Source organism: Streptopelia decaocto (assembly GCF_964273445.1).
Source record: "Streptopelia decaocto genome assembly, chromosome: 19".
In the NCBI taxonomy this organism is placed as follows: domain Eukaryota; kingdom Metazoa; phylum Chordata; class Aves; order Columbiformes; family Columbidae; genus Streptopelia; species Streptopelia decaocto.
This window is the reverse complement of record NC_138674.1, coordinates 5,135,512-5,161,164: the sequence shown is the minus strand read 5'-3', so window position 1 is coordinate 5,161,164 and position 25,653 is coordinate 5,135,512. Positions and strand designations below refer to the sequence as shown.

At 54.7% G+C, this 25,653-nt stretch overlaps 2 protein-coding genes across 2 annotated transcripts; both read left to right on the top strand.

The window, feature by feature from the left end:
- The first annotated feature begins 1,084 nt into the window (after positions 1-1,084).
- Positions 1,085-8,619, top strand: TNNI1 (troponin I1, slow skeletal type). The gene is made up of 8 exons (XM_082069207.1): positions 1,085-1,141; positions 3,141-3,175; positions 4,413-4,454; positions 5,067-5,198; positions 5,283-5,372; positions 5,837-6,013; positions 7,898-8,008; positions 8,255-8,619. Exons 4-7 carry the CDS (start codon positions 5,073-5,075, stop codon positions 8,003-8,005), a joined length of 501 nt encoding a protein of 166 aa, XP_081925333.1. The 5' UTR covers positions 1,085-1,141; positions 3,141-3,175; positions 4,413-4,454; positions 5,067-5,072; the 3' UTR covers positions 8,006-8,008; positions 8,255-8,619.
- Positions 8,620-15,049: 6,430 nt separating this feature from the next.
- Positions 15,050-24,918, top strand: LAD1 (ladinin 1; the record flags this gene model as incomplete). The annotated part of the gene is made up of 10 exons (XM_082069030.1): positions 15,050-15,087; positions 18,172-18,312; positions 19,351-19,858; positions 20,274-20,417; positions 21,080-21,129; positions 21,957-22,029; positions 22,625-22,756; positions 23,142-23,231; positions 24,415-24,492; positions 24,850-24,918. 10 exons carry the CDS (start codon positions 15,050-15,052, stop codon positions 24,853-24,855), a joined length of 1,260 nt encoding a protein of 419 aa, XP_081925156.1. The 3' UTR covers positions 24,856-24,918.
- Positions 24,919-25,653: the final 735 nt, after the last annotated feature.

The window sequence follows — 25,653 nt, the reverse complement described above, 5'->3', positions numbered from 1 at the left end:
TAATAGTCTCAGGATTAAAATACCGGGCATTGTCCCTGCTGGGCTGCACGCTGGGAATTGTTTGCTCCTAAACTTGCCCCTAAAAATATCGCAGGGAACAGGTGCTGCCTGCCCCTGCCATGTGAAGCCTCCCTCGGCGGGGACCCTGGGCGAGGGGCTCGCTGGGGTGCAGATGGGCGAGACGGCAGCTTTCCTGCTGCTTTTCAGGAATTTCACGGGGAAAACATCAGGGTTTATGGGGGGCTGAAAGCTGCTTGAACACTTCAACCCCCTGTGCTGTACTGGGTGAGTCTGGACCATCCTGCTCCCCAAAGAGGGGACTGCCCCATCCTTAATCCCAACCGATCATCTGGCCTGATGCTGTAACCCCGTCTCTGTTTCACCGCATCGCCCCTTGACAGTGTGTCCTGTCGTGGCCCCGGGTGGCTTTGTCCTGGCTGTGGTGGCTCCAGGGAGGCCCCTCAGCCAGTATTCCCGTGGGGACATCACTTTGTGCTTGCAGCATTGCGGAGCATGTGTGCACCATCGGGCTCAGCACCGTGTCATCTCCCCAGGCTGCTCACACTCCCCCATCTCCCCTTCTGGGACTTTCTGAAAGAAAAAAGCAAACAAAAGCAAAAACTTCAGGAGATTTTCTGCCTGCTCACGGTGTCGGCCTCTTCGCAGGCTCAGGGCTTTGCCAGCACCCCCAATGCTGGTTTACATCAAGAGGAGCGAGGCAGATGCGCCACGATGAATACATCCCGTCTGCATTGGCATTGCCGTCACGCCACAGCCAGCCCGACCCGGCACATCTCGTGCTCACACACCACACGCGTGTGAGCAAAGCGCTGGGTGGCGAGTGCTGGCCAAGCTGGGCGACCCGCATGCAAACAGCACAGGAATTCACCAAGCCCTCTGTGTGTGGGGGCCGGGGGCGCAATGAATCACGGGGGCACCGACGTGCGCGGGTGATGTGTGTGCCCCAGGTGTGTGCAGCTCGTCATGGGGCACCGGGGCTTGTGCACACGAGAGGGGATTTGTGCTATTTTTACTGACCACTTGCAGGCAGGCTGTGGTTTCACACTCCCCCTGCGCCGCCGGCCCCCGGCAGTGCGCGGCTCTGCGGGGACCAGCCGTCACCTCCTCCTGCACAGCACAGGTAAGTGCCCCGTGTCCCCCCGTGTCCCCCGGGTGTGCTGGTGGTGACACAGGCGTGGGACACCTGGTATCTGTAGAGAGGAGCCCCCGGCATGGGATTTATCTGCATTTCTCCCCCTGTCTGAGGTTGTTCTCTGCTCTTGGAGAGAGGATGTTTGAGGCTGCAATGGGGAGAAACACCATGAAAATTCCCAGCTGAGCTTCAGAGCTGAGATTTGCTTGATTTTTCCGAAAACTGGCAAACGGGGCCGTTCTGGGGAGCATTTGCTCATGTGTCACAGCCTGATTGCTCATGGTCACTTGTGTGACCGGGGAGGTGCGAGCAGAGCGCGGGGACATCGCGTCAGCTGGGGCTGTGTCTGTGGGATGTCTCTGGCCCCCTGGGATGGGGAGGATGTCAGGACTGACCTTGTTTGGATTTTGGGGGTTATTTCTTTTGAGGATTTCTGTGATCTAAAGGTTTAACAAGCTTTTTAAGCTTTTCATGGGTGGGGGCATGCAAACAGTGCTGAATTACCTCATCTAGACCCTCTCATCCCCATCAGAGAGCGAAGCCTCTTGCGGATGCTCCAGATGGAGCCCAAAAGTCGCTGCATGGGGGCACTGGGGACGTCGTAGTGACACAGCCGAGTCCTGGCTGTCCCTTGGGGAGCCCATTTAGAAACATCTGGGCCTAAAAACGGGGTGACCTTGGCAGAGGTCATCAGCCCGAGGTGCAGTCCCACCTTCCAGTGGGTCGCGAAAGGCAGGAGATGTGAGAGGCTTTGCCCAGTCCCTGATCACATCCACGGAGCCAAAGGCTTTTCTGCCATCCCCAAAATAAATTGGGGGGAGCAGCTGCCACCCGCCCTGCTCAGCGCCTTCCCTGCGTGTTCTCTGGAGCGTTTGTTGGATCGCCAAAAACCTCTGAAAAAGCACAAAACCAGGGGGTCCATCTGGATCTGAGTGATGTGGCTTCTTGCAGAAAAAATCCCTGTTCTTGGGATTTTAGCTTGTAAACCTGGAGATCTGGCGGGCTCTGCGGGAGGTGATTCCTGATGGCTTTCTATGGCTTTTCCTTCATCAACTCTGTTCCTTCAGGCCGCGGCTCTGGCCCGGCAGCGCGGGACACGGGGAGGGGACAGGGACAAGCGATGGAGCTGGGAGCTGCACGGAGATTCGCTTGGGACGGGCTCCTGGGAGCAGCTGTTTGAGACAAGAATGTTTTCTTTCCCCCAGGAGGAATCTCTTGGATTTAAGCAATTTCCAAATTGAGGGGGATGTAAAGAGATAGAGGCAAAAAAATCCCAACTTTGCCATTTCCATTCTAAGGACTAAACTCACAGCTGGAAAACACTGTTTCTTCCTGAAATACAGCATTAGTTTTGTACTACTCAGGCGTGCGCGGTGCCCCAGCTCCTTGGCAGGAGAGGGCAGTGTTAGCGGCAGTGTGGCGGGGCAGCGCGTTTGGAAGCAGCTGCCAGGGCATAGGGTTACACATAAAATGTAAAATATGAAACCGTATTTCACCAGGGATGCTGATGCGAAAGGCAAATGCTCAGCCGCTTGGCAGGGGCTTGTTGCCCCTCGCTCTGTCTCCCCCGAGACGGATTGGGCTCCACCGTCTTTGCCATTGCCCACGGGGAGCTGCGGGACGGGACTCCCCGAGCCAACACAACCCGAGGCGCCCCGTTTGTTGTGCTCTTCCCAGCCACGCTCGCCCCCGGCTGGGGTGGGTGATGCAGCCAGCGGGGAGCAGCTCGGAGCTTGGGAAACCCCCCGGGGAGCAGGAGCCGGGTCCTGCAGGGCCGGCTGCCGGCAGGTCGGAGCTCGCCCCAGATCAGGATTCCTCGGAGCGCTGCGGTTCATCTCGCTGTTTCACGGTGCAGTTGCGGAGTCGCTTCCCTGCGCCGACAGCACGGGGCAGCACCGGACCTCGGGAACCTCCGCTGCCGCTTCCTGGGTTCGGGTGGATTTGGGATTTGCTCCTTTGTTTCAGCTTCTTTCCCTTTTTCTTGCAGGTGAACAGTGTTACACCGCGATGCCGGAGCCGTAAGTAGCACAAGTTTCCCTTGGATTTCGCTAAACCCTCAGCTGGCTGCTGGGCTGCTCGTGCTGGCTGAGCTTGTCCATTTTTTGGGGGGGTTTAGCTGGGAGTGCAGCCCATGAACCACCTGTGCCGTTCCCCTTGCAAAAAACTGTTTTTAAATAAAAATTGTTAGCCATTTCAATGTCCCAATTCAAACCCCGGGGCTTTCACAGATACCGAAATTGGGATCTGAGGTGGGCAGCACTTGTTTTGCCATGAGGGTTTTCCTAGTACATTGTACAAATATAACATATTTCCCAGTGTGAACAGAAGAGAGAATCCACCCTGCAGGGCTTTCATCAAGCAATGGCACTGGGATGCCCCAGCCCTGCAAACCTGAACAGGGTCCAAGCATCCTGCATGAGGATGCGTGAGGAACGTGTGAACGAGGGTGTTGTGACCCGAACCTCAGGGACCCAGCCAGGGCTGGCCCTACGGGCACTGTGACAGCTCCTGTGCCACATTTTCAGTGGCATTTTGGCTTTCTGAGCCATAGCTGTGAGTGCCCACTGCATTTCCAGAGAGCACATCATCTCAAACCTGGCTCACCTGCAGATGATGACTGTTAGATAGAGAAATAAGGAAACCAGCTGCAATGAATTAGTTTGATGGGGAGGAGCTGAGGGAGCTGGGGGGTTCAGCTGGAGAACAGGAGCTGAGGGGAGACCTTCTGATCTCTGAACTGCCTGAAAGGAGCTTGGAGCCAGGGGGGGTCGGGCTCTGCTCCCCAGGAACAAGCACCAGGAGCAGAGGAAACGGCCTCAAGTTGTGCCAGGGGAGGTTGAGGTTGGATGTGGGGAACAATTTCTTCCCCAAAGGGCTGTGGGGCATTGGAACAGGCTGCCCAGGGCAGTGCTGGAGTCACCATCCCTGGAGGGTTGGACAGACGGACATGAGGTTCTCAGGACATGGGGCAGGGACAGGGGTGGGGGAATGGTTGGACTCGATGATCTTGAGGGTCTTTTCCAACTACAATGATTCTATGTTTCTATAAGTCACATGAAATGCTTTTCTTGACTGTCACCTCTTTTTGACTCTTATTCACTGGTGCCTTGTTCTCTTCTCTTGTTCCTTACTGCTCCCTCCCGAATTCCTGCATGCAGGGAGGTAAGTGCTTTTCCTTTTGGGAGCGACCTCCATGCTGCTCTGCGTTTGCTGTGGGTTTGTTTTCAAAGGGTTTATGTTTTTCTCTCCTTTCCTCTAGAGAAAATCCAAGATCACAGCCTCACGCAAACTCTTGTTGAAGGTGAGTCCTGAGGGCTGGAAACTCCCTGGGGTTTGTCTTGCTGGGGAAAAGGAGCTGGGCTGAGGTGCGTGGTTGGTGGGACATTGATGGGGAGAGGCAGAAGGATGGGCAGCTCTTGTTCCCACCTCTTGTTTCTCAGAAATCCTCCCTCATGTGGTCTTCGTGGCCCACACACCAAACAAACCTCCCCTCGTCTCCACTTTAAGGTGGGGAGAAACTCCAATGCCTTCAGCTCTAAAGCCACAGCCTCGAGTTTGTGTACCAGCAGCTCTGCAGCACAAGCTTGAGAGCTCCTCGCGTTGTGGCTTGGGAAAATCATTTATTGCCACAGCAGAGCAAAGCGATGCAAAGAAAGTGCCGATGTCAGCACCCATCGGGACCACCGCAGCCCTGCGGCACCTCTGGCCATGCTGTGTCCCTGCCTGCGGGGCCACCACACGAAAGGTGTCGGGATTTTTTGACGTGTGTTGCAGCAGCACGGCAGTTTTGGGAGGACAGCCGCAGCAGGGAGGCAGGCAGGGATGTCCCGTCCCACACATGTTGCACAAGGAGGCTCAGGGGGAACAGAGGAGCCCATATGTTCATGCTTCTGCCATTTACCTGTGTTTGTAGAGTTTGATGCTGGCAAAAGCAAAGGAGGAGTGGGAGCAGGAGATCGTGGACAAGCAAGCGGAGAAGGAAAGATACTTGGCTGAGCGGGTCACACCGCTGCACACCAATGGCCTTTCCTTGAGCCAGCTCCAGGTATCTCCCAGGGTTGACAGTGCAGTGAGCTCCTTGGGAGCGTGGAGCATCGCTCACCGCTCTGCTGTTGTGTTTGGCCCCCAGGACCTGTGCAGGGAGCTGCATGAGAAGGTTGAAATTGTGGATGAAGAGAGATACGACATTGAAGCAAAATGCAACCATAACACTCGGGAGGTAGGAGACAGGATGGGCTGTTCACTCCTCCGTTAACTCTCTCCCACATGGTAGCTGGGGCCTCGGTGGGGGTCTGTCGTGGACTGGGCTGAGCTTGGACGTAGGGCTTGCACCAGGGTTATCTAAGGGTTGGTGTTTGCTCTGCAAGGTGTCACTCAGCACAAGGTTCGTCCCTGTCTCAGGGAATTCAAACTGTCCGCTGGGTCCAGAGGAAGCCTCCTCATTCTGATCATCCCTTGTACCTTCTCATGGTACAGCTGCCACCCCAGCAGGCTGGGGCAAGGCAGTGACAACAGCTCTGTGCTCAGAGGGACAGCTGGGGAAGAAGGTCCCCATGGCTGCAGGAGATGTACAGACCCCCCTGGCGCTCGGTCTTGGCAGAGACTCCTGCTTCACACAGGAGCTTTCTGTGCAAGGCAGCCATGCAGTGACCTCCCACTCCTCCTCCTTTCCTCACCCTGCAGATTAAGGATCTGAAAATCAAGGTGCTTGACCTGCGAGGAAAGTTCAAGCGCCCGCCGCTGCGGCGAGTCCGCGTCTCCGCCGATGCCATGCTGAGGGCTCTGCTGGGCTCCAAGCACAAGGTCTCCATGGACCTGAGAGCCAACCTGAAGTCTGTCAAGAAGGAGGACACGGAGAAGGTGGGTGACTCTTCTAGAGGCCAGAGATGGAGACACCTCCTAGGGATGCCCTTGCCCACATTCTCCATGGTCCCCTGTGAAGCCTGCGTGGGTTCTGCTCATCCCTTGTAAGCCTCAGAAATAATCCTTGCGAGGTACTGCCATTGTGGGATGCTGTAGGACCACCTGGGAGCAGTTGGACTGGGCCAGGTGACCGGTGGATGATAACAAGTGAGATTTAGCACTGCGGCCATGATGCTTTTGTCTCCCAGAGCACCCAGGGGTCTTTTGGGTGGGGGTCCCTTGGCCTGTCTGTTGAGCTGTGATTGCAGAGTTTGGTTTCTGGTCTTCTAGGGAACCAGAAGAGCTCAAATTCAGTGCAATCACACCCAGAAAACACCCAAGAAACTCCCAGACCCAGATTAGATAAGGCAGAGCAAGTCTGATAAGCTTGCTTGGCTTGAGATAAATGGCCCAGGTCACACCAGGTTTGCAGAGACATGAGAGGGGAAAGTCTCAGTACCAGAGCTAGGGAATGATGCTCAAACCTGCCTGGGGTGTGCAGGCACCCCAACGTGAAGAGTTGTGCCAGTTTTGTAGGGCTTCCCCCAAAACCAAGGTTTTAGCCTTTGGTCCCAGCTCAGTAAGTGGGATGAGAATCACAATTTGCAATTATTTTTCCTTTTTTTTTTTGTTTCCCTCCCTTGTTGTTAGTATAGCATGTTTTCAGTACTTTGGATAGAAAACTGTGTTTACAGTCCTCAACACCAGGTGGTGAATAGATTTGAGTTCATTTTAGATGTCGTGAGATGATTTTGGGGCACGGCTTGTAATCTATGAATGCTTGTGGGTTGGCAGAGCAGACACCTGGGCCTGATCCCAGAGCTGCCGTCATCTCCCCTCGCTGCTCTGGGAGCGGCTGCCAGGCTCTCACCGTCACACCAGCAACCCCAGTGTCCTCCAGATGCTTGGAGAAGGTGCAGATGGGTTTTATATGGGCTGGGATGTCTATGCAGAAAGCGTTTTTGCTTGTGTTTGCCCCAGTGTGCTGGTGTAAATCTAGAGTAAGTCCAATGTGGTGATTTCTTCTTCCTAAAGAGATTTTCTGGGATTTTTGTGCCTACTGCATGAATGAAATTTAGACAGGCTTTGGCAGGGGGGGATCCACATGAATTCAGACATCCAGCTCTGGGTCCTCAGCACAGGACACACATGGAGCTGCTGGAGAGGGGCCAGAGGAGCCACAAGAATGATCCGAGGCTGGAACAGCTCTGCTGGGGGACAGGCTGAGAGAGTTGGGGTGTTCAGCTGGAGAAGAGAAGCTCCAGGGAGACCTTATTGTGATCTTTCCATACTTAAAATGGGACAATATGAAAGGTGGGGACAGGCTTTTGAGCAGGGGCTGTTGCAACAGGACAAGGGGTGATGGTTTTAAACTAAAGGAGGGAGATTCAGGCTGGACATGAGGAAGAAATTGTTGGCCCTGAGGGTGGTGAGAGCCTGGCCCAGGTTGGCCAGAGAGGTGGTGGATGAACCATCCCTGGAGACATCCCAGGCCAGGCTGGACGGGGCTCTGAGCAACCTGAGCTGGTGCAGATGTCCCTGCTCATGGCAGGGGGGGCACTGGGGGAGCTGGGAAGGTCCCTCCAACCCAAACCATCCTGTGATTCTATGATTTCCTGAGGACATCAGACCACTGTTTCCCATCTCTTGGCCAGCTTCCCACACAGTGGCACATGGTGGGGCTGGGTCAGAGACCGAGGGTGTTTGTAAGAGGGCAGCTACCTTCCTCCTGCTGTCTGCATGCCGGGCCAAGTGCTCTGTGCAACAGGATGGGACAGTATGGGGCTGCTGGTCACCCTCTCACATGGCCATTGCAACCTCTGTCCCCATCCCTCCCCACAGGAGCGCCCCGTGGAAGTGGGCGACTGGCGCAAGAACGTGGAGGCCATGTCAGGGATGGAGGGGAGAAAGAAGATGTTCGATGCTGCCAAGTCCCCAACAGGCCAGTGAGAGGTAGGGGACCGTCCTCTTCCCCTGCGATGCCCTGTGCCCCCTGCAGCATCCCCCTTCTTCACCCTGGACCCCCACTGCAGAAAAGGCACCAGCTGCCCCATCTCCCACCCCACACATGACAGGTGCCTGTCCTGCATGTCCCCACCTCACACTCACCCTACACATTTTGGGCATCGCTGGCTCCAGCTTTCAGCACCCAAAATCTCCTCTTCTGCCCCACTGCTCCGCTCTGTTTCTTTCCCACAGGACCGTGGGGATGAAGAGCCACCTCCCTGCTGCCTCCCTGTCCCCGGCTGTCCCTTGTGTGCTTTGCCTCTCACCCTGAATTCACCACTGAGATGAAACATATGGACGACTGTGTGGGAAGGAGATCCGAGCTTCTTTCTGTCAGCTCTGCCACCAGCCCTGCTCCTGCACGGCCCCGGCACAGTGTCCCCCTGGTGTCACCTGAACAGGCCAGGCTGTCTCCAGGAGGCCGCCATCCAACTGTCCCCTCCTGCCACTGCACAGAGACCCTGGGGGCAGCTGCTGGTCCCCTCTGTCCCCCTTTCCCTGGCGGGTGCAGCCTGAGATGTACCCGCGTGGCTGCATGTGTATTAAAGGACGGTGTCCCGGGCAGAGCGCTGCGTGGGCTTGTCACTGTGGGAGCACTGGCCAGGGGATGGTGATGGCCCACAGCCCTGTGGGGACCTTTTCTGCCACCCTGCGATGTCCCCATGCTGTCCCCTGGGATCAGAATTGGTTTGGGCTTATCCCTTCTGGCCCCCCTGGTTGTTCCCAGTGGCCCACAAGCTCTACTGAGACCCCCAGCCCCACGCAGAGCCCCTCTCCCCTCCCCTGCACCGCAGCCCCTGCAGCAGTTCACCAGCCCCAAAGGTAGCGAGGTTTGGGTCTTGCTGTGGAGATGATGGTTCACTAGCTCCCCCAACCCCTTCTGCTCCTCTGGGTTTGGAAAAACCTTCAGAGCTTTTTCACCCAGGCACCAGCTGTCCCACCGGCTGCCCCATCACAGGCACGGGAGCCAGGGGAAGTGGGACAGCCCCATTTCAAGGCTTAAATTGAGCAGTGTTTCAGATAGAACTAGGGGTGATGGTTTTAAACTAAAGGAGGGAGATTCAGGCCGGACATGAGGAAGAAATTGTTGGCCCTGAGGGTGGTGAGAGCCTGGCCCAGGTTGGCCAGAGAGGTGGTGGCTGAACCATCCCTGAGACATCCCAGGCCAGGCTGGACGGGGCTCTGAGCAACCTGAGCTGGTGCAGATGTCCCTGCTCATGGCAGGGGGGGCACTGGGGGAGCTGGGAAGGTCCCTTCAACCCAAACCATTCTATGATTCTGTGATCAGCGATCATACATGGCGAGATCCCACCACTAAAGGTAAAAGGTTTTGGTGGTGATCTCGCCCCTCCAAGCTTGCAGGAGCTCTGCCGAGGCAGCGTCCTGGGATCTCGCTATCCCCAGAGGGAACTCACACACTCAGCAGTGATCCTGGCAGAGGAAGAAAGGTGTGGAGGGAGAGGTAATCACTGCTACCTGACCAACTGGTATAGCTGGAAAATGCAGGGAGGTTTCATGGAAACAAAGGCTTCTTCAGACGTGGAACAAAAAATGGCAAGCCGACTCCAGGTTGAGAACAGTTGCTCTGAGCTTAGTGCAATTATGGTAATTTGGTAATTAAAAAAAAAAAGGGGGTGGTGTTTGTGGTGCAGGGAGGGCTGGTAGTGAGATGAAAGGCAACATGGGCGATGGGTCTGCGGGACCAGGCTCCGGTCGATGCTGAGAATCGAGCCTGTGCCCAGCTCATCGACAGACCCTGCGCACCAAGACACCGAAGCCGCTGTAGAGCAAAACCTGTGGGCCAGCGGCACGTCTCTGCAGCCCCGGTACGAGCAGCCGTGTGTATCAGCAGAGCCCACACGTACTCATCACAGGCTAGAGCTGAGTCTGTGGGGCTGCCTTGTGTTGTAGGTTAGCGGGGGGAAGAAAAACCTCATCCCAAAACTCTTTGTTCTGCAAGTTCCCCTACTTCTTCAAAGTATGACGCTCCCCAGTCACCATGTCTTGCTTTCATCCTTCTACAGTGAAAAACCACATTGATCAGTCATGGGGAAATGAAGTTTTATGGATTGCAGCTTTATTAGAAACACGGAAAAAATGCCATGTGCTTGCAGGGGTTGAATCCCAAGGGGAAAATGCATGTGTCTGCTCTGAGCACAGAGCTCTCCGGGTTGGAGCAGGGGACGGGGAGCCAAGTCTTCTCCTCCACCTCCGCTCCAGAGCTGCTTCTGTGGCTCTGGGCAGATTGAGCCTTTTGTCCCAGGATGTTCCTGGCTTCCCTTGCCCAGAGCCAGCTCTGCAGTCCCACCATTGTTTCCCTCCTAGGTGACAATAATCTCGACTTCTCTCTGAATTAGAAGGGAACTCTATGGTAATCCCTTGTTACTGAAAATTCAGCCCAAATAAGGGACTTGCAAGGCTCTTATAAGGGAGAAAACCTGATGCTGGAATGGTCGCTTATGAAATTGTATTTATTTCCAAAAGAAATGCAAAAGCCAGTCCTGTCTCCTCGAACGGAGCAGAGCCCTGTCCCTGCCCTCTGCCAGGCTGCTCCATTGCAGCCAAGAGCCCCCAAAGCAAAGAGCTGGAAGCTTGAAGTTGCCAACATCATTTAAATTGAACAGTAGAAAAAATACTAATCAATCCAATGATTTTCTACTGGAAAGGTTTTTTTTCTGACAAAACTACAATGAGGGAGATGCAAAGGGCTTGTCCTGACATGGCCTTTCAAAAACGTCCCTCCTAGTTGGCTGTAAAATGGTCCTGAGATGCTCTACAACCTCCTTGCTAATCAGCCATGGCTGGAGACGACTGAATCGTGCCCAAATATTTCCCTGAGCGTATTTGCAGCTCGGCAGGTGGCTGGACCTGCAAAGGGAGGAAGGGGAGGAGGATTAGCAGCAGCGGGCAGCCCCGGGGTAGGAAGGGGTAAAGTTTACCCCATCCACGGTGCTCTCAGTGCCAGGTCAAACCCTGTGGCTGCAGCTGCACAGGAGGTGACCTGGGACCATCGCACCACTTGGGAGGGTTGTAGCACACCACCCACCACCCCGAGGGTTGTCACTGCCTTCCTGTGTGTCCCTTGCAGTATAAACTGGGGAGAAATGGGTTTCTTCACCCCTATCTTCCCCTTCTGCTGCCTTCCAGGCTGGGGTCCTGCAGCGGGGCTGGGTTGGAGTACAGCGCTTGGCATGAGCAGGTACATCCACCGTGTCCACCTTCCCTTGCTGTGCCCTCCCACTGCTCGTGTTAGAGGGGATTTCTCACTAATTGCAACTAATTTCACATGCTATCAGGGTTGCAGTCTGTCATACAGCTGCTGGCAATTAGTCACACATTCTATCCATTACCTGAAAAGTCTCCTCTGCCACCACTTCTGGGGATGTCCATGGTTCTCCATGGGGCATCACAGCAGATGGCATCTAATAAGATGAGACCTGCAGAGGAAAATGGGAACATGAAGGCCACTGTAGAATCTATGGGGCACCATGGTGGCATTTCTGAACCAGGATTTGTCTAGCTCTTGTAGCTAGGTATAAGGTAGTTTGGCCAATGTATATTCCCTTCCTGCAGAAAGCATGAGTCCATGGTTGGGTTTTGTTCAGTTTCTGAGCAACACACATCAGTCTCAGACATTTTCTGGCTTTCTTCTCACAGCAGAGCTATCTCCGTGCTATCAGTCTCTAGCGCATTGCACACATCTTCCTGAAAGCTGAGGGAATTGTGGCTGGGGACGGACAGCCCTGGACCATCCCAGCGCCTGCAGAGCACCAGGGAGACCTTTGTGTGCGGGGGGGAGCGGAGGTTCCTACAAGGTTTGCTGGTGGGACCTTGGCGAGTGCTGCAGTTGTGGGATGGCACCTGAGCCAGGGTGAAAATCAACATTCCTGGCCATCGAGCCCCATGGCCTGACCTGCTGGGGAAGCTGATGATGCTGGTGACTCCGCTCCATTGACAGCAACAGGGATGAGCCCATGGAGCCCGGGGAGCAGCTGAGCGCTGGTTGATGCTGGGGATGGGCACGGGTGGAGGTGGCAGGTTCAGTGCTGGGCCCACGGGGAGGCTGAGGAATGCCCTAATTACAGCCTGGTGGTGGAAATTGGGAGATCTGCACTGCCCTGTAGCCAAAGAAACAGACTCTCTGCCTAGGGATGAGACGCAGGACACTGTTCCCAAGGGAAAAATAAAACCAACCCTGCTGATACTGGTCTGGCTCCTTAGTGGGTATAAATGTGTGTCTTCTGCTGATCTGCATCAGATGAAGATCTGATGAAGATGCAGCTCTGCCTGCAGAGCCCTCCCGTGCAGCGGCTGGAAAGCCACCCCCAGGCAAAGGGGAACCTGCAGAGAAATGTGGTTTTACACACGGCAGAGCCCTGTGGCACAACTCCTCTGGGCGCCAGCTCAGAGCTTTGCTCTCCCGTCGTAGATCTGGGACAGCAGATACGGCAGCCTGGTGCGTAGGATAAATGTCAGACTGGTTCCCCTGAGCACGGACCCAAGACCCTGCCTAGTTTCATCACCTTCAGCTTCCTGGACCTGCAGTTGGGTCTGTGCTTTGGTGAGGACCTCAGTGAGGTGAAAATATAATAGTTTTCATAAAGGGAATAGATTTCACAAAGTGACTGGCATTCACCGAAGCATCAATGAACTGGTGGATAAGGGTGACCTGGTTGATAAGATTTCAAGAAGCAAAGACCTTTAGATCAGCCATTGCTAAGAGGGAAAGTCCAAGTAGAGGTAAATAATCAATTAGCAGATAGGAACTGATAAACAAACTCTACTGATAATTCTTGTGTTTTCAGGCTGATGATGCAGCTGTTCAGAAAAATCTTGCAGGGCTTGGGGTTTGGGGTTAAAATGGCAGGGGATGCTTGGGGGAGTATGAAGACACACAGGGAAAAATCCAGCATGACTTCATGTACAAGACGATGGGCTCTGGGTTGGCCATTGCCTGCTTGGGAGTGATAGGTTTGGATTATGGTAAAAATGAAAAAACAGGAGGAACATCAGGGGAAACATGAGCTAAATGCTCCATAGCAGCGAAGATCTCGAACCATGAGAGATTAGTGATTTGTGCTGCCAAACAGCCCAGCAGGACCCCATTCAAACTGAGGAAGAGGTGGGAGCTTTTCCTGCAGTGGGGAACAGACTCCTTGCTGAAGGATGGTTTTATACTAACAGCTTTCCTGGGTTTGAGGGAAACTGGGCAAATCCACGGAGGAAAAAAACACTAAAGGGTCTTAAATAAGGAGGAAATGACCTTCAGCTCAAAAGGTCTCTGAGATGAAAATAAAGACCGGGGGAGTGTGAGGGGTGAGTGTCATCGAGGTTTGTCCTCTGCCTAATCCCCGGTCGCTAAATGCCTGTCTAGAATTTCTCCACCTTAACAAGAAGAGGAATCATAAAACATGAAGTTTTATATTCCCTTGCCGTGTAGAACCGTGCTGGGGCTGTTCTTTCACCACATTTGGTCTAAACCGTTACTGTTAAGTCCTGTGCTTCAGTGATATCCTTTGGCAACGAGTTTTGCAACTGAAGTGCTCACTATGCATTAACGAGAGAGGTTTATTGCTTTATAGCAACTTGCTGATGCCGAACTGCTATATATAGTTTGTCAGCAATTAGCAGGACACTTGCAAAGTTATTTAAGTAATTTTTTTTCCTGTATGAATGAAAACACTTGAAAGACAACTGATGACTGCAAGAAGGAAGAAAACCAGAGAACAAGCCCTCCTTGGAGCGGATGGCTCATTACATAGGGCTATCTTATAGAAATGGGATTTTACTCAGGAACCTTTGATTAAAATAGTTCCTTTGGTTCTCAGGTCCCAGGCACACCCCTGTGGGCTGGAGGAATATGTGGCAAGCCCAGCCTTATAACCAGTCCCTTGGGGATGGGTCTCACCAGGATCATAGAAGCATAGAATGGTTTGGGTTGTAGGGACCTTCCCAGCTGCCCCAGTGCCCCCCTGCCATGAGCAGGGACATCTTCACCAGCTCAGGTTGCTCAGAGCGCTGTCCTTGTGTCCTGGCCATGTGGTGTGGTGGGACTGGCCCCAGGCGGAAACCAGGCTTGCACCTGGCTCTGTTGTGCCTGGATGCCCCCGTCACCCCGATCAGACAGCCCCCCCATTGCCTTCACACCTGCCTTTTGAAGGAGAGTGTTGCCCTGTGTACATCTGGGGGGTCAGGGTCTCAGGACCAGCCTGGTGGGCATGACAGGTTTGATGGATGGGTCCAGGCATGGGCCCAGCCTGGACAGACAGCCCCCCTCTGGCACAGGGCTTCAGCACCCAAAAACCGGAGCCCCCGAGGCATCTGCCAGGTACTCCGAGCCTTCATGAGTGCTCCCTACTGCAGCAAAGCTCACAACGACAGGGAATCCCTGATGGCTCAATCCAAGATGTCCAGAAAAGGCTGAAAGGAGCGGGGCAGCCTCCCACGCTCTTCGGAAAACACTGGACTGCACCCAGACGGAGGTGTTTTAATAACTGTTTTGGATCCCTGGGAGCCAGCCTCCTCCCACTCAGCCCAAGGTAATTCACCTCCTCCGCTGGTGCTGGAGGAGTTGTTGACTGGTGGAGAGCGGCTGGTAGAACAGGTTCTCTGCAGGGAGTTGTCTCCGAAACCCTGGGAGACCTGGACGGATGGAGCCCTGAGCGTGGGTCTCTGCTCGAACCCTGGCACAGGAGTGATTAGCTTTTGTGTGGCACTCCTGGGCAGGGCGGCTTTTGCGCGGCACCACTAGTAGACAAATTACAGCCTTGCCTCTGTCAAGGTAGATAAGAAACCATGTGATGCAGCCTGATGGTAAACGAGTTGCAGGCAGGGTAAAGGTGCACAGGGAAATAACCTTGGAGGGAGTTCCTCCCTCCTCGGGGAGCGGAGTCTTTGTGCAGCGCAGATCTCCGCGGGTCCAACAGCCCCTTGGCCTTGATGCCCACGCAAGTTTTCGGGGCTCTCTGAATCTCACACAAAGCAGGAATGTCTTCTAGCAGAAGGAACTGGTCGGATCTCTCCAGGTAGGTGCTGTGGTTTAATGCTTAACCCTTTCCAGCGGTGGGGTGGAGGGGGCGAGGGGGAGCTGCCGGCATGGTGGGGTTTTGGGGAGGATGGGAAGAGGGGACAGCCACCGCGGGGCCGGTGCTTGCAGAGAGGTGCTAACTCCGGCGAGTGCTCAGCGCTGCTGGAGCTTCTCGTGTGTGGGCAAGATCAGAGACAAGTTCATTTCTGCTGCACGGGGAAGGTGAGCGCTATGCAGGAAAATGGCTCTGGAAATGCATCCTTGCCCCATATTGGGTATATTTTTGGTCTGGTTTGCCTTTCCTTGGGGTAGGAGCTGGCTGGCTGGGCTGTGGGCTTGCTCTGGAGCTGGCTGCGGGGTTTTTTCACTCGCCCCGTATCCGTACAGCCCCTGGGTGCATGTCCCGACTCCGCCATGCAGAGGTTGCAGCCTCTGCCCATCCGGCGCTGAGCAAGCCCTGATTCATTGGCAGCGCTGAATGATCCCCAGCCCCGCGGCATTCGCCAGTCTGCTCAGTCTTTCCTAAAAAGTGATTTTGTCTCCAACGAAGGAGGGGCAGGTGGGGCTCACGGGTGAGTCAGGGGCTCACGCAAAGCCTGGGTGATGTGGGGATCACCCCCGACCCCCCGCAGAATCCAGGACAGGCACTGCCAGCCTCGGCTGCCCAGGCGGGGTGGCAGCGACTCAAACACAGCCGTGATCTCCCACCAAAAGGAGCAGAAATCCTGGAAATGCTGGTTCCAAGACCTCAGTGCAAACCCCGGTATTTAGGGTAGGACACCCACCACGGCCAGCCCAGAAATGGGAATTAAGTGCCACCCCGTTGCTCATTGCTGGCACACACCCTGTCTCCATCACGGATCCAGAGGGCATCCCAGCCCCAAACGGATCATCTTCTGCAGCGCAGACCTGCCCCAACGCCAGCCCGCGGGGTCCTGCGCCCAGGCTGTTTCACAACCTGGGAAGGCAGTTTCTCTCTCATTAGATGAGACAGCGTTCACTGAAACAGCACAAATGTCAGATATCTCAGCACTAATGATTAACAGGGCAGGAGAGGACAAGGCAGGGGCAGACTTGCTGATCTTTTTTTATTCATCTCTTTGAGGTTAAAAAAGGTAAGACAGTGAGAAATGAATCCCTCTTGGAAAACAGGAGGGAAAGACTCGCAAAGCAAATCCAGAGCCTAATGGGTGGTTTACCTAATTATTAATAATGAGAAACTGCATGTTGATAATGCCAGATTATGTGCTGCCTCTGCAGGAGCCAAGTGAATTCAAGGCAGGAAAATCTCATTTTCATTTTGAAGGAGCTTGTGCATGTGAAAGAGAAGAAGTAACTGTCTCTCAAGGGGTTTAAAGTGGCGTTAGCACTGTGCTGTCACCGCTCGAGGGACATGCAGAGGGTGCTTAGAAGAGGCAGCTGCGTGCATACGTCCCCACGCATGTGCTGCCTTTGTGGGGTGGGAAGGTGTGTGTGCAGTGATTGCTGCAGCACATCGTGCCGGGAGATCACACCACGCCGTGCAAACAGAACCGTGCTGCCTTCCCAGTGCAGCTAAGCCGTGCACAAATATTTACAGGGTCAGGCCCAAGGAGCTGAGCAGGGAGGTGTCCCCGACGTGGTGAGAGCTGGATGGGGATGCTCATGGGCTCCCTGGGGCAGCTCCCAGCCTTCTCCATCCCCGTCTTGCCCGATGCCAAGAGCAGCATCAGGGACCACCCTGCAGCCCCCCAGATGTGGGTCCCATTGCTGTTGGGGTCTGAAGGTGCCTGGTGGAACAGGAGGAGGTGGGGATGGAGGGAAAGGCAGCACAGCCCCAGCATCGCCCTGTCCCCAAACAGGCGCTGAGTCTCAGCCAGGACCCGTCCCCCCTTCGCTCTCCGTTCTGCTCTGCTGACCCCTCCGCCCTCCCCCGCCTCCCTCCACCAGGAAGAACAGAAGCCGTGAATATTTGCGGGGGGTAATGCGGTTTAATTTATGACCCAGCTTTCATTACACAGTAACTCGTAAACCGTGCTGCAAGTCACCGTGTCCGCAGCGGCGATACCACAGGCCTGGACCTGCTCTGACTTTCATGTTCTTAAAAGTCAAATTCAAAGTAAACTCTGAGTCTGGATGAAACCAGAGTGCCAGCTCCAGAGCTGGGTCACCGTGAAGGGACAGATCCTGCCAGGGAGGGCTCTTGGGGCTGTGGGGACCTCCACTGGCACCCGTGCATGTTTTTGCAGCTGGTTGAGGACTGCAGCTGTAAGTAAATCAACAGTGTCGAGAAAAGCTCAATCCAGCCAGTAAAGACATATTCCAACACAGTTCATGCACCAATAGAGCGGGTGGGCATGTTTTGCACAAAGAAAGGAAGGGAAAACTGGTCTTCCCCAAATGAGTTTTTACTCAGGCTGACATTTTATCCAAAAAAATATCCATTTGGCTTGTGCAAAATAAAATCTTTAAAGATGACTCCTTAAAGATGATTACAAACCTTGTCTTTCTAGTACAATCTGTGATTATCAACACTTCCCAGTCGAAGAGGAGCTCCTGTTGTCCCTGTTTCCAGGCTGAGCTTGTCAGCAGTGCTTACCCTTCAGCCTCTGATGCTTTTGCGTCTGAGGCTTTTTGCTCAATAAAAATGAAAATGCCATTGCCACAACTCGTGTTGGGGCTAAAATCTTCTGCCACTAGTGGTTACCCTCCCAGTTCATGTGGTTGAGATCTGTGTGGTGGCTCTCAGATCTTGGCCTTGATGAGTTACAGGTTAAATATCCTTGCCCGGGAAGGTTTGCTTAATGTAGGGATTCCTTTTAAATGAGTGCTCCCTCCAAAAGAACAAATTAGGAGTTGTAAAGCCAAGTGCTTGTGTTGGGAAATGCCTGCATCAGCTGGGTGGAGCGAGAGTGCTTTGCCACACATTGCTCGCGTTGGCGTCCCTCTCCTCCAGCCCCCATGCAGGTGGGGATGGCAATGTCCGTCAGCCCCTTGGCCCTTGCCCAAGGGTGTCTCAGTCTCCTTTCCTGTCTGGAAACAGACCTGCAAGCTCCCTGTGGAGGACACGCTTCACCATTTCCTTGTGTTTCATCCCAAACAGCCTGGCCAGGCAGAGGACCCTTGAGGATGAAGAAGAACAGCAAAGGGAGCGCCGGCGAAGGCACCGGAGCCTGCTGTCCTCCTCATCAACAGATGAAGAACCTCCTAGACCTGGGAAAGACACCAGTCCAGCTTCTAGCAGGTGTGTGGGGTCCTGCCAGCCTCGGTCTTCCTCATGATGCTGATGGTTCACAGCTTGCTGCCTTGTTTTTCTCAACCCTAGAATCATAGAATCATAGAACATCCTGAGTGGAAGGATCATGGAGTCCAACTCCTGTCTCTGTATAGGACAACCCTAAACTTCACACCATGTGTCTGAGGGTGTTGTTAAATTGATTCTTGAACACCATCAGACTTGGGGCTGTGACACCTCCCCGGGGGAGCCTGTTCAGTGTCCAGCACCTCTGGGTGAAGAACCTTTTCCTCATGTCCCACTGACGCCCCCTGGCACATCTTCTGCCACTTCCTCAGGTCCCCTGAGCCAAAGCTGCTGCAGCTGGTGGAGTCTCTTGCGGATGAGAGTGGGATGAGCTGTGGGAAGAGCAGGGGTCCAACAAGCCCTTGGGCAGAAGGATGGGTTTCAAGGGAGGAACACGAGAAGAGGGCTGTACCTCTGGTGGGCTCAGTCCAGGGCCTTGGCATGTCCCATGGCACAGAGAGCCGGCGTGCCAGGGTGAGGGTTGGTGCCGGGGCTGAGCTCAGGGCGGTGCTGGCCATGCCCTGGTGGGATCTGGAGCAGGTAAGAGCAGACAGGCACCCAACTCTGCAGGACAGGTGAGCTGAGCATGCAGAGCCTGGCTCTTCTCCTCCTCCTCCTCCCATGAAACTTGCAGGGATGTTGTGTGGCCTTTGCTGAAGTGGGGAGGTGACCCAATGGCTTTCCAGGGGTGCTCCCCAAGTCCCTTGCTGCAGGGAGCTGGGATTTGGAGGTGCCCTGAGATCAGGCTGCCCTTACACAACCCGTCCTACTCCCTAAATTGATCCTGGAAATGTCCAATATTCAGAAGGGTTTTGTCCACAGTGGCACTCTTGCTCTAGAGATGTTTCTGTGTTTCAGACAGGTGGGATTTTTATGTCCCCCCAGAGCCTTTCATCTGGGTTGACCTGACATGCAGCACAAAATCCATCACTCTGGCCCTGGGGTGCTGAGGTTGACCCCCCATTTTGTCTCTGTCTCCAGACCTCAATCCTTGGTGAAGCCGGTGTCTCCAGAGGATGGAGAGGAGCGTAAGCTCTCGGAGGCACTGAAGACGCAAGAAGGGAGAAGGACAAGGGCCCCGATGGCTGTCTCTGCAAAGCTGAGGCAGGAGAAGGAGCAGCAGGAGCCAAGGGTGGGATTGAGCCGTACGAGGACAGGGATGCAACCGCGTGTGGGGCAGGAGAACATCCAGGATGGCGAGCGGGGTCAGGATGCGGCCAAGGGCAGAGGGAACCCACCAGGACACCAGCACCCGGAGCCAGCCTCGGAGAAGAAGGCAGTGGTGAGGGGACGTCTCTGGGACAAAGAGGGACAAGGTGTGGGGACACCTCGGGAGGAGCCAAGGAAGGAGGTGGGGGAGCCGCCGAAGAGGACATCGCCGGAGCTGGGGGGCTGCCGGCTGCGTGAAGTGAAGATCCTGACTGGGCAGGGAAGCCGCAGTGTGGAGGAGAAGACCGCCTTGGTGGTGACCGCATCACAAGACCAGCAGGTGAGCAGGAACAGACAAGGAACCAGCCCTTGGGGTGAGAGCTCCTGCGTGCTGGGAGGACGGCAGAGAGAGGGAGAGCCCAAAGTTACCAGGAGGGAAATGGGACCCATGGGCTTTGGGGGAAGCTCTGAGAGCTGTAATCTACGAGGTGGTGGACAGGGTCCCACCACATCCTTTCCCTCCCTTGCATGTACTACTCTGATCACCTTCTCCAGCAAGCCCCTACTGATGGCCATCATGCTTTCACTGAGGAGGTGTTTGGGGCTTTGCATATCTGAGACAGCCAAGGTTTGGAGGATTTCCTTCTCAAACTCCTGCCTCCAAACCTGCTTCCCACCCTGACTGCTCTGCTCCCTGTGCCTCAGCCTCTCTGCAGACTCTGCAGGGATGCATTGGACGTCTGCTTTTTCCTCAGCAACCACCCAGAAATCCCTCAAAGGAGGTAATACAGCTGTCTCTCACCCGAGAAGAACCCGCAGACAAGTCAGATACTTCTCCAACTCATGTCACCTACAGCAGCTCCATCAGACGAACCAGCCCAAGAACTGTCTCCTTTCGGGTAAGAGCTAAAGCAAGTGGGTTGCTTCGGTCTCCATGTTATGTGGGCAGAACCTGTTCCCAATAGTACGTTCAAAATCTGGGCATTGAAGTTCTGCTTCAGCCTTTTCTCCGTTTCCATTGGCTGTGCCTGACCAAAGGCCTGTGATGATGAACACGTCCATGTTCGTATGCTTTGTGCTGGCATGGAAACTTGTGGGAAGTAATGAGAAAACAGGGAGCTCGTTGTCCCCAGATTTTCCAAAGACTCACAGGAATGACCATCTGCCCTCTGGCATTTCTCTGAGAGCACAGGATAAAAACAAAATCAATCCTTCTTTCTGTTCCTTTTTACATTTCTGAGAATATCTTAAATTCTAGACTGTTCAAAAAAGATCTTTGGAATAAAGTGCTTGGAGAGGCTGGGAAAGCCAAGAGCTGTTTGAGATCCTCCCTGCTGTGGATCAGGGCTGACTGGCCAGGCTTAGCTGGCAGTCATAATGCTTTATTGGGAATAAAACTGCTAGCACTACAACATGTCTCTTGTCTGAAGGGCTCTGAGATACAAGTTCTGGTGTGGATGAAAATGGAGCTTGTTTGAAAACGAGGGAGACAAATCTGAGACAGTTTCTCCCATATTTATCTTTGATAACCAAAGATGTCTTATTTCCTTGTGTCTTCCAGGTGATCTCAAGAAAACAGAAAGAAGAAAGCCAAAGCCCTCTCTCAAGGAGGTCAGCACCTCTCTTCTTGTTACTTTGGTCTGGCTGGGCAGGATTTGTCATCCTTTGTTTTCCAAGGGAGGAGCAGGTGATGGGACCTGGTACCAGCTAGTGAGTGCCCTGGCACAGGTCTGCTGAACATTGGTCCCTGGAGTGCCTGGTGATTGGGCAGGGGACAGGACAATGTCCAACGTACAGCTTGCATCTGCACAAGATCCCTCAGCTGGCTCCTGCTCTCTCTTGGTTGATGCAGCTTCTCACTGGTGCTTGTGTCTGCACAGGAGTGGTTAAGTGTTGAGCGGTGCAGCACCACAACAGGGTCCCATCCTTGGAGATAAGAACACCCACTCTACAGGTCCATGAGCAACCTGATCTGGCTTTGGTGGCCAGATCAAGCAGTCTTCCACATCTCCATGGCAAGGTTTGGACAGGTGGCATAAAAACCCTTGAGGAACCAAGGGCTCAGGTGTGAATGCAAGGAGTGGAGAGGATGCCCTCCCTCACCTGTGAAAGTGGCGCAGGACGCTAGGCTTGCATGAATGCATACTACGGGAAAGCTTATACTGATATCGATGAAGATGCAGTTCAGACCTGGCAGTGGTGAAGACAGGGAAAACTGAGGAGCTCAAAGCTATTTTTCAGTGTACAGTGTGGCCCCAGTAAGGTGGTGAGACCCAGAGATCTCGGTCACCAGCAGGGAATGAGCTGCCTCGATTCACTCGGTGGAGGGATGCAGGAGAAGTGCCTGGGTTGGATGGGGTCTTCTCCCAGGACCATGGGCTGAGTCCCAGGGCATCCTAAGGAGGCTGTGTTCAACTCCCTCCCCTCTTCTTCACCAGTGCGAGTCTGAGGATCCCAGGGAGCAGCAGCACCATTGAGGAGAAGCTGGAAAAGTACAACTCAGCTGTGCAGGTACCAAAATCCCTTGGCACAGCTGGGCTGGTGTGAGGGATGTGTGGGGAGAGAGGTGACCTGGATCAGAACAGGGAAGGGAGAGAGGGATTGAGCTGCACTGAACAACGAGCACTAACGGGGTTGAAGAAGATTGGATCTGGGGAACAATTTCTTCCCCAAAGGGCTGTGGGGCATTGGAACAGGCTGCCCAGGGCAGTGCTGGAGTCACCATCCCTGGAGGGCTGGACAGACGGACATGAGGTTCTCAGGGACATGGGGCAGTGGTGGACTTGACAGTGTTAGGTTAATGGTTGGACTCGATCTTAAAGATCTTTTCCAACCAAAACAATTCTATGATTCTAAGGTGGTCCCAAGGTAGAAAAAAGAGATTGGCCTCAGGGTTTTAGGAGCACCGAGGGGATGTCCATTGGAAAGGGTCATGGGGATGTTGCATGGTCCTGCTGGGGGAAGCAATGGAGCAAGCCCCTAAGCTGGTGATGGGCAGGGAGGGGACAGACCCCAATGGGTTTGGGGCACAAGCCAGAAGCTGGACTGTGCTTTTTACCGCTTGGGGTGCAGCGCAGCCCCTGCTGATGCTCCTCTCTCCTCCCAGCGCTCGGAGGTGGTGAAATCATCCCTGACCATTCAGAAGAGCCTCTTGCTGTCCTCGGACGGGGTGGCCAGCAAGCGCAACTTCTTCGAGGGAAGCGCTCCCAGCAAGGCTGAGCCGCTCGCTGTCAGGAAGGTAAGAGCTGGCCTGACCTTTCAGAGGGGGCTTGCGTTGGGGCAGGCACCAGCTTTTTGGGCGAATCTTCCCCTCTTTGGACACAAAAGCCCAGCGCAACAAGCTGCTGCCCGGATGCAGTTTGGTGGGAGCTCGGTGCCTGTTGAGCCCAGACTGGGCTGGGCTGGGCTCAGGCAGTGGCTGCCACCGAAACTCTGCTCTGGCGGTGTGTGGGTTCATGCTGATGCGCTGGTATTTAAGGAGCTGGGTTGGAGCCAAGGTGTAGGCTGGGCTCTGCCTGATGCAGGTTTGCTCAGTCTCCCCGTGCCCTGGGGACTGTCGCAGGTTATGTTGGTGCAGTGGGAGAGCTGCTGCCATAAACCTGATGTCACTCTCTGTCCCACAGGACAACCTGAAGATCCCGGGATCAGTGACATCGCGCATTAATCTGTGGATCAGCCGAGCTCAGGAGCCTGCCAAGGAGGAAAAGAGCAAGGTACTGGCTTATCCTGACACCTCGGGCTAGAACCCTGAGGCTAGGCAGCACAGCAGGATGTGTCCCTGCACCTGGGCTGGTGGGGATGGAAGGGCTGATGAACCCTTGGCTGAAACCATTAAAGGGTCCGAGAGGACCTTAGAAAGGGTCAAAGGTTTTGGTGCTGCAGGGCCATCATGGTGAGATGTTGGGGCTCTGCTTGTTGCTGTGCCTTGATCCTGAGCCCAAAGTGCCCAAGGCAGCTGCTCCCAGCCCGTGGTGCAGTGAGGAAGGAGCAGATACCAGGTGGGTGTATGTCCCAGGGGACATGCAGGGGACCTGGCCCCGCCACCAGTGAGAGAGATCACCCCAGCATGATCCATCTCTACCAGTGTCTGAAGGACCAGACCTGATCCGGAGGCCACTGAAGATGAACGATATGCTCAGTCCTTCAGTGCTGGGCTCTGCGGGGCCTGGAGACCTGTGTGTGCACTGAGAGGTCCTGCTGCATGTCACGTTTGGAGCGATTTGCACCACTGTGTGTATCCCAGCCCCCCAAAATGGGGTGTCTTGTGGCTGTGGGGTCAAAGTGCCCAGCTGAGGGGACTCAGGTGTCACCACTTTGCCACCATGACTGCTCCATGGACATGGATGTGAGGGAGACAAACAAAAGACCCTTTGGCCTTAGATGATTTGGCTGTGCTTGGAAAGGAGAGGTTCAGCCAGACTCTTATCGCTGTTTACAGCAACAAGGTGTTTTGCTGCTGCTCGTAGCAGAGTCTCCTGCAGCCGCCCGGGTGCGGGACCAGGAGGGGCAGCTCCAGCCCAGCCCTGCAGCCGGGCAGGCAGGTCCGGGCACCCCCTGCGCTGAGCTGCGGGGATTAGCGCTGCCCAGACGTGTCTGCACTGGAGACTGCGCTGGCTCCGTCTGCCAGGAAAGGGTTTGCTCCTGGGGTCACCCCTGGGTAAAGCTTGCAGCTCCTCTATCAGGTTTTCCTGTAATAACGCCTGCTGCCCTCTGCCTCTGTGGGCTGGAGCTGCACTTGGTTTGGAGGGTTTACCAGGTGCAGCATCTGCATCTCCAGCTGCTGGTTTTACCTGGGGCATGTGTGCTCAAGGTTTGGTTAAAGTCAGAGCAAGGCAACACTGCACATGATGCATGGGAAGAACCTGCTTGTGCCACTGACACCTCTCCTGTTTGCAGGACATCAGGAAAATAAACAGCCTGACAAACCGTGATGTCTGGGTGAAGCAGCCTGGGGACACCCCTGGAGACACCAAGGTAGACATGGAGCTGCTCTGAAAGCTGGTGAATCCTCTGAGCTACAGGCAGAGCTGGGACCTGCCCGCTGGTGTGGGGCAGGTGTGGGAGAACAAGGTTATGGGGGTGAGAGGGGTCGTGGGGGACATCTAGGACCCAAAGACTTGGGAGACTCAGCAGGAGGGGACAACTGGAGGCAGCTGTAAGGGTGGGAAGTCTGATCTGGGAGAAGAAGGCAAGTGGCATGTGGTGGGATTTAGGGGATGCCTTCCTGTCCCATCCCCTGTTTGGAAGAAGTGTGGTCCTGGTTAAAGCAGCTGCCTTTGCGGGGTTTGCAGCCTCAGGCACAGTCTCACTGTTCCTCGCTTTCTTTTCCAGTTGTAATAACATCAGTGGTAATATCAGACAATCTGGGAAAAACTGAAGATCAAAGCCCAGCCCTACCGAACCGTCCAGCAGCCCACTGCCATGAGAGTCCCCGCACCACCTGTAGGTGCACCCCGGGTCGCCAGGGTCCTCTGCTCATGGGATGGGAAGCAAGAAGGCTGGAAGGTTATTCCTGTGCCCCCAGTCCTGACTCACTGCCTGTGCAGGAGCACCCAGGCCTGGAGGCTCCTTGCAGACGCTGAGTGCAGACTCTTGCCTCATTTCCTCACAACATTTTGGTGTTTTGCTCCTAATCTCTGCCCGTGCCTCATAACTGTTCTAGCAAAGGGGATCAACCTGTTTGTCTCCCTTGCAGCTGGATGATGCCAGTGGGGCAAGAAACTGCCTGGCCAAGGGACATTCAGCTGCGTGTCCATGGATCATGTAATAGAATTACAGAATCATAGAATTGTTTGGGTTGCAAGGGACCTTCAAACTCATCGAGTCCAACCCACCTGCCATGAGCAGGGACATCTTCACCTGGCTCAGGTTGCTCAGAGCAGTCCCTGCTGCCTGTTCATATGGGGTGAGGTGGGACGGGCAGATGTCACTCCCCCCTCCCAAGCTGTCACTGCTGGAGGGACCCAACCAAAGGCAAACGGTGTTTGCCAAGTCACGCGTGCACTGGTGCATCTTGGAGATGCCTCATGGAAGAAAGATGGACATGATGGTCCTGGTGCTTCCCTCCAGCATGCAGCTGAGCCAGAGCCTTGGCCTTCTCCCCCCTGCCCTTGCCATCCCCTGCCCTCTACAAGC

Bases quoted from the DNA above. Each gene is read 5' to 3' on its own strand.
- TNNI1 (XM_082069207.1), top strand. From the start codon at position 5,073: ATGCTGGCAAAAGCAAAGGAGGAGTGGGAGCAGGAGATCGTGGACAAG. The intron at 5,373-5,836 runs GTAGGAGACAGG...CTCACCCTGCAG, and splicing joins GCAACCATAACACTCGGGAG to ATTAAGGATCTGAAAATCAA. The intron at 6,014-7,897 runs GTGGGTGACTCT...CCCTCCCCACAG, and splicing joins AGAAGGAGGACACGGAGAAG to GAGCGCCCCGTGGAAGTGGG.